This window comes from Rhinolophus sinicus, chromosome 14 (genome assembly GCF_057876585.1).
Source record: "Rhinolophus sinicus isolate RSI-liver-muscle chromosome 14, RSI-T2T, whole genome shotgun sequence".
Taxonomy (NCBI): Eukaryota; Metazoa; Chordata; class Mammalia; order Chiroptera; family Rhinolophidae; genus Rhinolophus; species Rhinolophus sinicus.
In genome coordinates this window covers 185,565,410-185,575,287 of record NC_142514.1, presented here as the reverse complement: position 1 = coordinate 185,575,287, position 9,878 = coordinate 185,565,410, and the positions used below count along the sequence as shown (strand labels likewise).

General features: G+C 55.7%; 1 protein-coding gene across 1 annotated transcript; it reads left to right on the top strand.

Annotated features, from left to right (window-relative positions):
- Positions 1-1,339: 1,339 nt before the first annotated feature.
- On the top strand, positions 1,340-5,664 carry FGF4 (fibroblast growth factor 4). The gene is made up of 3 exons (XM_019755605.3): positions 1,340-1,913; positions 2,528-2,631; positions 3,163-5,664. The coding sequence occupies exons 1-3, from the start codon at positions 1,574-1,576 to the stop codon at positions 3,337-3,339; spliced, it is 621 nt and encodes a 206-aa protein (XP_019611164.3). The 5' UTR covers positions 1,340-1,573; the 3' UTR covers positions 3,340-5,664.
- Positions 5,665-9,878: the final 4,214 nt, after the last annotated feature.

The following is a 9,878-nucleotide window of genomic DNA, read 5'->3' as shown; positions in this document are numbered from 1 at the left end:
CAGAGCTCATGGAGGAGTCTGGAGACTGGGTTCTGGTCATGCCAAGGCCACTCACTGACCCCTGAGGACCTCCCCCCTCTGGACCTTAGGACAGAGATCTCAAACCTCCCAGGGCCCCTCCCGGGTTCAGAGGTTGCATCCAAGGGCACCTCAGGCAGGAACTGGGTGGGAGGTGGGGGACGCTGAAATGGTCGCGGGTGTCGGTGGCAGCAGGAGTTGGGGTGGGCTCCAAGGCCCCTGCTGTTGTGGCTGGGCGGGGCCTGCTGGGCGGGGCCTGCTGGGAGGGGCCTGCTGGGAGGGGCCTGCTGGGAGGGGCCTGCTGGGAGGGGCCTGCAAGGCTCCTCAGGGACAACAGAGAACAGGGATTTTCACACCTAGGTGAGCCAGCACCCAGCTGGGCCTCTGGCCCGTCCCACCGCCATCAGGCCATAATGGGCACAGTGCCGATGCGGACAGTGGGGGTGAGAGGGGTGTCTTCCAGGGGCCTGGCCTGGGTCCCTGCCACATTGGGAGCTCTGGTTAAAGGACTTGACTGTGCCTGCGGAAGAATCGAAGGGGAGAGGGGCAGTGAACGTCCACTATGGCCCTGGGCCTACCACCTGTCCTTGCATGGAGGTGTGGGGTGGGGTACAAGCATTTGGGGTGCACCCCCACCTACCTTCCCTTAGGAGCACCCACCCGAGGGCCCCAGCCTAGGTGATGCCTCCACCTGGCTTACAGAACTCCGTTTCTGAATCGCCCAGAGTGCAGGACGCAGAGCCCAGGGCTTTGCCTCCCTCCAGCCCACCGCGCTGGGTTCTCCCTTCCCGGGCTTGCCCTCGTGTTACTTACTGTCCTGTCCTACCTGTCATTCCCAGGCTGCCCGCATGGCCTAAGAAAAAGAACCAGGTTCCTGAGAGTCCCTGAGAGGCAGGGCGCAAGGACCGGCTGCTCGGAGCTGAGGGTGCCCGGTTAGGGCGGCACCCAGGCTGCTCAAGCAGAGGCAGCGGCGAAGGGGAGAGACTGAGAAGGGACAGGCAGGGACAAAGTGAAAGAGGCAAAACTTTGGCTGAAGGCAGAAGTGGAGGAGACGCAAGGGGCGGGACAAACAGGTCCGTAGGCCGGGCGAAGCCAGGGGTGGGGGCCAGGACCCTCCAGGTGGCACTCGCGGCACTCGTCCCCGGCCGCCTCCCCTCCCCCAGTCCTGATTGGCAGGCGGCCTGCGACCAGCCGCGAGCGCCACAGCGCCCCGGGCGCCCAGGCGAACGCGAACGGCCCCCCGCAGGAGTAGGAGGGGGCGCCCGGCTATATATAGCGGCTCGGCCCGGGGCTGGCCCAGCGCGCAAGGAGGCGCGCGCCGCTTCGCAGGGTCTCATCCTCGCCGTGCGTCCCTCACGGCTGCCCGCCGCTCCATGCAGCCCCGGTAGCTCCGGGCACCTGGGGGCCCCGTCGCTCGCCTCCCGCTCCACCCTCGGCCACGCACTCCCTGTCCCGGCCCAGGCCGTGTGCTCCCGCGGACCGCCACAGGAGCAGCTCGGCCCCCGGCTGCCCGGGCGCACAGACCGCCTGACGGACGCACGGCCCGAGGGCGGGGATGGCGGGGCCCGGGGCGGCCGCGGCGGCGCTGCTCCCGGCGGTCCTGCTGGCGATACTGGCGCCTTGGGTCGGCCGTGGGGGCGCCGCCGCGCCCACCGCACCCAACGGCACGCTGGAGGCCGAGCTGGAGCGCCGCTGGGAGAGCCTGGTGGCGCGATCGCTGGCGCGTCTGCCGGTGGCCGCTCAGCCCAAAGAGGCGGCCGTCCAGAGCGGCGCGGGCGACTACCTGCTGGGCATCAAACGGCTGCGGCGTCTCTACTGCAACGTGGGTATCGGCTTCCACCTCCAGGTGCTGCGCGACGGCCGCATCGGCGGCGTGCACGCGGACACGAGCGACAGTGAGTGGGCTGGGCCAGGCGGGAAGGGCTGGGGGCCCCGGCAGCGGCCGCCCCTGCCAATTCGCCCAAACGCACGCGGAGGCCTCGGGCTGACACCTGCTCGCGGGCTCTGGGAACCCGGGCGAACTACGGTTCCGGTCCCTCTGGTGCGGAGATGCGGGGACGCAAACACTCTTCGCTCTGGGCGTCACCGCAGGGACCGGCTTTGCGCACCACGGCGGCCGAGCCCCGCCTCCCCGCCTTCGGAAGTTAGGGCTCCGGATGCCGAATTCCAGCGCCTTCGCCCGTAGGCATAGGGCGCGCGGCGCAGCCACTGGCACCCGGGACTCAAGCCCAGGTCCCGGCCGGACTCGGGGGCCGCCGGGCCAGCTTTGATCCTATGGTCCGGGACTGGGCGCGGCCGCCGCGGGGTCTGCACCAGAGGAGAGCGAGTCCGCGCCCGCGCACGCTGTGCTCTGGGGTTTCCTTGGGGGTGGCCTGCGCTAGGGAGCTCGGGCCATTTATACCCACTCCAGAAATGGGGTCCCGAAGGCGCGCAGGCCGAGGAGGGGGCTGGAGAGGGAGGCACGGACCCAGGGTCCCCTGCCCCGGAATGACCCGTGCCCCTCCCCCAGGCCTGCTGGAACTCTCGCCGGTGGAGCGGGGCGTGGTGAGCATCTTCGGCGTGGCCAGTCGGTTTTTCGTGGCCATGAGCAACAAGGGCAAGCTGTACGGCTCGGTGAGTGTCACAGGGGCTGGCAGAGCACCAGCTGAGGAACGCGGGCAGGATCCTGACCGCTCCAGGCCCACGGCACTGAGGCTGGGGCCTGGGTCACAGGATTGGCAGAGCCTCCTCACCCCCACCCCGCCTCGCCAAATGCCTGTGACAAGGGCCAGCCTACACAAGGGGTGCAGCCCCAAGACAGGAACTACGAGGTTTGTGCCCTCCCTCGTGGGTGCCTCCTAGTCCCTCACAAAGTGCCATTGGGAGCCCTTCTCTGAGCCCCCGGGGCGTGTCCCAGCCGGCAGGACTGCAGCCTGGAAGGTGGACACAGTGGAGCGAAATTCTCTGGCTGCCAGGTGTTGGGCGGGTGGTTGGAGCACCACCTGCTGTGGGCTGGCCATGTCCCTCTCCTCACCCTAGGAGGGTCTTGGCTCCTGACCTGTCAGCCCAAGTGGGGCTGGGACACAAAGAGGCCCCTGACCATGGCTCCCAGCGTCCCTGGGCCAGGAGGAGGTCCAGCCTAACACTGTTCCTCCTTCCTCCCAGCCTTTCTTCACGGATGAGTGCAAGTTCAAGGAGATACTTCTCCCCAACAACTACAATGCCTATGAGTGCCACAGGTACCCCGGCATGTTCATCGCCCTGAGCAAGACCGGGAAGACCAAGAAGGGGAACCGAGTGTCCCCCACCATGAAGGTTACCCACTTCCTCCCCAGGCTGTGACCTACGGAGCCTTCCCTCAGCCTCCGGCAGCTCTCACAGTGGAGCGCCGAGGGCCACCTTGGTGCACCTCTATCTATGGACAGTTTGATGCAAGAGTCGGTGTAAGATATTTAAATTAATTATTTAAATATGTATATATTGCCACCAAATTATTTATGGTTCTGTGGGTGTGTTTTGTATTTTTCTGAAAAAAAAGGCAAAAAAATAGAAACAAACTATATATATATATGTATATATATATATATACATATACATATATATATGTATATATATACCCCCTGAATTCTGGTAAAACAGTGGAGACCCTTCCATTGGATTTATTTAACTTGTCAGAAACTTGTCACAAGTGTGCTGCTACTCTGTGTTTTAAAAGCCAGTGACATCCGCCTGCTTTGCACCACCGTCCCATACGTTTGTCAGGGAGCTCCCCCGCGTCGGGGAAAGGCCCTCCTGGGGCTTTGGCAGCCGCTAAGGAAGCTCCCAGGCGAGGCTCCTCTCCTCGCACCCTCCAGCGCCCCACTCCCTTTGTGCCCTGTTGCTATTAATTGGGGCATATCGGTTTACTTCGGGTACAGAAAGTGCGCTGTCCAGTCCTCCGCTGCCAGTCCGTTTTTAGATCTGCCAAGACTGACCTTTGAACTTTGCTGTAGTCAATCTTCCTCCATCTACCAGATGGGAGAGACCTTTAGACAACTTTAAAAACTCCCGTTTTCCTTTTTTGGATCAGCCACAGCCACATTTCTGTGGCCATTGGGGGTGGAGGGGAGGCAAAAAGCACAGCGATTTTGTAAATTGGATGAAAATGCATCAATATCTCACTGCAAGGCCAGAAATGGACGAGATGGGTATACTGGCAGCCACAAGCCAACTCTAGTGATGAAATACCGTTTATGACCGCAGTTCCTCCTGACAGATAGTAGAATAGATACATATTGAAAAGCACACTTCCCTGTGCTGGGGAAGCTTTGGGCTAGTACTCACTGTTAATTTTAGGTGGAATGTCCTTGCAATTGTACAAAACACTTAATGCAGAGTTTGTACCGAGGAAGATGCTGCTTCTCTCGGTTGCATTCCCTGATTAAGTGGATTTAACATCTACCTCGAAAGTTTTTAAACCGCTCATCTGGCGAAATCTGCAGAAAGCTCAGACCGACGGGTGCAGAAGTTCGCCATCCCAAGTGGCTTTTTTTTCCATCTGTAGCCAAAAAGGATTGCAGATCGCGTCGGTGCGTCCCATTCGAACCTTGGCACGTTTGAGCTATCTTTACCCCGTGATTTACTTTTAGTAAGGATAATCATGGTGAAAATATTTGCAGACAGCTGTTAGAGTGCAGTATATGGTCACCAAGTAACCTTATATTTTTCTTTATATATTTTACAAATGTAACCCCTGTCGTTGGAGCAAAGATGGAAGAGGCAGGGTCGGGGATGTTTAAAAAAAGTTCCGAGGTGATGGCAAACATTTAATTTTAATGAATGACTTTTTAGAGTTTATACAAAATGACCTTAGCTTGCTACCAGAAATGCTCCGGATGTCTCATGAAGACTTTAATACTCTCCTAGATGTTTCTGAACTGTCTCCCGAATTAACTTTATGGGAGTCTACAGACAGCAAGACTGGAAAATCTGATTGGAGTTTTTGTCTTTCACATTCCTTTTTAAAACGCTTTGTTCGGATGCTAATCGTCTATTTAAAATACTATTCTTAAACCGAGGCCTAGAAGGGAGAAGCCACTTGCAAAACTGTAAGATAGGACCACTCAGCTGAAACTGCTGTCCATGCACTGTAATACTTTTTTTGTTTTAATTTTAAACCATGCCCTAGACTGAATCTAGAAAGTCTTGAGGAAAGGTGATGCTCAGAGATCTCATGCTGCCTGGGGAGGGCACAGGGATGGAATTTGGTCATCCTGTGTTTAATGCAGTCTCGTAGTAACGAACCACGATTGTCTTAGGTGCCTTATATTATCACATGTTGTCTTGTCTCAGAGCCCAATCAAATTGCCAGGAATTAAGATGTCTGAAGTACAGAATTCGGTCCTCCTTGACCTCTTGTATATAGTCAGCGAATCACATGGGAAGCATATAGAGATGTAACGGGACCTTTGAAATATCGGAAAGTGTTTCTATTGCTGTGATGGGGGTTTGAGGTTTCTGTATACCGCTGTTTTCAGACTCTGTAGTTTTATACAGGTGCCGACCGTATTGTGATGTATGTGCTGTGCACATTGAAATGCCGAATAAATGGACAACATTTATCATGTAAAAGAGAACCCCAGTGGACTAGATGTAAATAATCGGGGGAAGGATTTGAAAACGATTAAAACCTGCCTTGAAATGCCAAGACGTGGCTTCCTCCCCCTGTCTCCCAGTGTCTATTTGAGGCCTTGAGCCCCACTGGCTGGGGCTCGAGCTGGGGGTGGGGGTGGGGGAGATGAATTTTAGCCAGCTGTGTCCACACAAATGTGGCCTTGAAGACAGGAGCCTGGGCGGGGGTATGTGTCACAAAGTTTCGTGATGACTCTGAATCTTGCAGTTTATTCTCATGATGGGGTAATTCACGCCATTCCCACACTGGAACTAACCAGAGCTCTGCCCCTTGCCTTGGCCCATGCCAACGAAGGCAATTGACACTTTCCTGGGGGGGGAGTGGAACCCCCATAGCTGGTCTTCAGAATACTGACTCAAGCATGTTTTTCAAACTCTTGGAGTAGATGCCACCAATGCGTCTTAGAATAAATATAATGAACTGCAACTAGCCTTTTGTAAAAAGGGAAACAGAATAAAATCCCACAGAAGAGAAAATCCAGAGTACGTCAATCACAGTAAGGGTAGAGATTGTCTTCTGAATATCATATACACTATATATATATATATAACTAGTCTCTACCAGGATGTGGTATGGAATATGTTTATTCGTGTGGATTGCAATAAAAATAAGCGTTGACCAAATGGGCCTAGAATCCGGGTTTCCCCTCCCCCCACAAAATACATCCAATCACTTGAGAAAAGACCCAAAAGAGGCAATCAGGGCTTTGGGGTCCTTAGTTGTACCTATTTGCTCTCCAAGTCATCACCGCCTGCCCTTCTTTTTGACACCCGTGATCTAGGTGTGAAAACTACATGGGCAGTGGTATGGGTTCAGTCGTGCGCTTCCCCAAAAGATGGAGTTGGGAGCCCCACTACCTGTCATATGGTCTTATTTGGAAATAAGGTCTTTACAGAGGTAACTGAGTGAAAGTTGAGGTTATTAGGTGGGCTGTAACCCTCTATGATTGGTGTGCTTATAAAAGGAAGGTCATGTAAAGAGACAAAGGGAGAAGGTTGTGGGAAGGAGGAGGGCTGGGGGCTGAGCAGCGCCTCACATCACCAGCAGCTGGGGAGAGGCCTGGCCCAGCCTCCCTCACAGCCTCAGAAGGAACCAACCTGCTGGCACCTTGACCCCAGGCTTCTGGCCCCCAGCACTGAGTGTACATTCTTGGTTTAAGCCCCCGAGTTTGTGGTACTTTGTTACTGCAGCCCTACAGAAAGGAACATGGGTAGTTACTCACAGGGTGGGGGTGGGGAGGGAAAGCCTGACCGATGTCCAGCCTTGGGCTTTTCTGCTGGCCCGTGTGGTCCTGGCCAAACATGGCCTTGTCCCGCTGGGGTGAAAACCTTCCAGCCTCTAGTACAGACCGATGATGGGTCCAAAGAGGGACTGAAAAGTCACTCATGCACTTCACACATATCTGTTGCGTGCCTACTATGTGCCAAGAAGGCACGGTCCCCAAAGCTCAGAAACCCATGTAAGGAAAATGAAGATCCTGCCCAATGGGGCTTTTGCTGTAATGAGGCAGACGACACGCATGGGGAACGTCCCTTCTGGCACGGTGGATGGTGCTGGCAGTGTCACAAAGAGAAAGCAGGATTGGGAGGCACCTGGCCGCTGGCCTGACCTCACTGGGAAGGTGACGCTTGAAGGTGCTTAGGGAGAAAGCCATGAGGGGGTGGGGGGGCGGGAAGCATTCCCAGCAGAGGCAACAGCCCATGCAAACAAAGATGCTGAGTTGGGAGCAGGCCTGGCACATTGGAGGAGCCTCCAGGAGGCCAGTGTGGCTGGAGTCTTGGGAGGGAGTCGGGAAGAGGCAAGGTCTGAGAAGCCTGATCACGGGGTCCCTGTCATAGTCCTGAGGACCGAGCCGAGAAGCGACACTGCCGATCAGGCTGAGACTGCATGATGGGGGGAAGCACTGGGGATTCGGGCCTCGGGGGTTGCCCGGGGAGGGTGGCACGATAGCAGTAGCACCTAACTGACACCTACTTCGTTTTTCTCACACCTGCTCTCCTCAGTGAGGAGCACCCAGGCCTCATCTCACTGCCTCCCAGGTGTGTGACCTTGGACAAACCAGGTGACTGCTCTGTGCCTCAGGGTCCCCACCTGAGGGGTGGGTGGGGGGGGGGTGAGGATTGAGCAGATAATACCAGTAAAGTGCTTGGCCCAGCCAACCAAAGCTATTTCCTATTGTCATTATTATTCCCCCCAAGAGACTTCATTATGGTCTTAATGTCCCAATCCTGTTTATCTTTGTGCTGTCCCAGCGCTAGGCGTCACTCGTGTAGAGCACAGGCCTTCATTGGGTGTGGCCCTCTCCTCTGAGGGCTGGGTCCCTCAGACCCTGCACTGGCTGACCTGCCCTGCTTCCAAGACCACCCGCTGTTAGGGACACTCAGGGAACACCCCACCTCCAGGCAGCCTGTAATGCTTGGCTCTGGTCTGATCTATGGTGTGAAGGGTCGAGGGCTCCTGAGTTCAGATTCTTTCTTCCATGATAACAATGTGTAATTGTTCTGGATTCATAATCTGAATCCTAAATTCTTCTTTTAAAAAATAGTGGGGAGAGGGAGAGGTGTCCATGCTAGGCTGTGTCCGCGGTCGGGGAGGGACCAATGCCTGCGCTGGAAAAGCTGGGCCCTGAGAGAACTGGACAGCCTCAGGAGACCCAGGGCCTCCGACACCCTCGCCTGACAATGCGACATCATTTCCCTGCTTTCCTTTGCTAAAAACCCTCCCACCCACCTCCCACATTGCAATTAAGGTCAAGATCACAACCCTCAACACAGCCTAACGGGCTGTTCTCACTTACTGCTGCATGACAACCTACCCCAAAATGAGAGACTTAACACAACCATTTCATTAAACCCACAATTCGGTGGGGAGGGAACTTGGACCCGACCCAGGGGAGTGATTCTTCTGCTTTTCATGGCATCAAAAGACTCAGCTGTTGGGTGGCTCATCTGAGGCTCCTAATTCCTACATGGCTTCATAAGGCCTGGCCTGAAACGTTCCAGAACATGACTTCTGCCACTGATCACACAAACCACCAGACCAGCCTAGATTCCAGGAGACAGTGTAGCACAGAATTTGCCGCCATCTTTAATCTACTGCACAGGTCCTGTTTGCTCTTGCCCCTGACTGCCCCACAACTCTCCCCCACATCACACCTTGGTTCACTCAGAGCTCAAAGGCACCATATACTCAGCTGTGGGGCCTTTGCACATACTCCTCCCAGCCTGGAAGGGTCTTACCTCACCCCAAGCTCTTTACCCAGGTGTACCGTGTTCTGAGGCTGCCCTAACAATGACCACAGAGTAGGAGGCTTAAAACAACAGAAATGTATTATTTCACAGTCTGGAGGGTGGGCTGTCTGGAATGGAGGAGTCGCAGAGCCAGGCTCCCTCCCGAGGCTGCAGGGGACGCTCCTTCCTGCCTCTCCAGGCCTCTGGGGCTCCAGGCGTCCCTGGGCGGGTGGCTGCTTCACTCCAGCCCCTGCCTCCATCTTCACACTGCTTCTCCTCCGTGCCTCTGTCCAAATGTCACTCTTCTACGACATCAGTCATTAGACAGAGGGACCACCCTAAGCCAGTATGACCCCACCTTAACTACGTAATTACACCTGCAAAGATCCTATTTTAAATAAAGTCACATGCACAGGTTCTGGGAGGACGTGAATTTGGGGGAAGGCAATAATAAGCCCAGATTACCAGTTAATTCTGATGTGTTACTAAAATCACCACTCAAAGGTCATTTGCTCTAAGGACTAAAGACATGAACACCTGTCAAGTGTGTGGAAGGTGAGGGGCCTGGTCTGCAGGAGGCTGTCACTCAGCTCCTCCCGTCTGTCCCCAGAACCTCCCCTGGCCGGCCGCACCCTACACTAAGCCACGTTCCCCACACAGGCTCCCTCATCTCCGTCAGGTTCCCCAGAAGCCAAACCCAAGATGGCGATTCCTGAGCAAGGGGTTTATCAAGGGAGGGGTCCTGGGGGGGGGGGAACCTGAAAGGAAATGAGGGAGGCCAGGCAGGGACAGGAAACGCAGGAACCCAAGACATGATCCCAGAGAAATCTAGCCCAGCCAGACCCCATGAGGTGCTCTGGGCTTGAATGGCACCCTAGAGCCATCCCACCTTTAAAATATTGGGTCCCCACTTTTATACCCCCTTCTCAGTCAGTCATTGCATGCAGGCTACCCCCAGGGGAAATGGACCCTCCCGGCGT

Excerpts from the sequence above, each read along its gene's own strand:
- FGF4 (XM_019755605.3), top strand. The coding sequence starts at position 1,574 with ATGGCGGGGCCCGGGGCGGCCGCGGCGGCGCTGCTCCCGGCGGTCCTG. Across the intron at positions 1,914-2,527 it reads GCACGCGGACACGAGCGACA|GCCTGCTGGAACTCTCGCCG; the intron begins GTGAGTGGGCTG and ends CCCCTCCCCCAG. Across the intron at positions 2,632-3,162 it reads AGGGCAAGCTGTACGGCTCG|CCTTTCTTCACGGATGAGTG; the intron begins GTGAGTGTCACA and ends CCTTCCTCCCAG.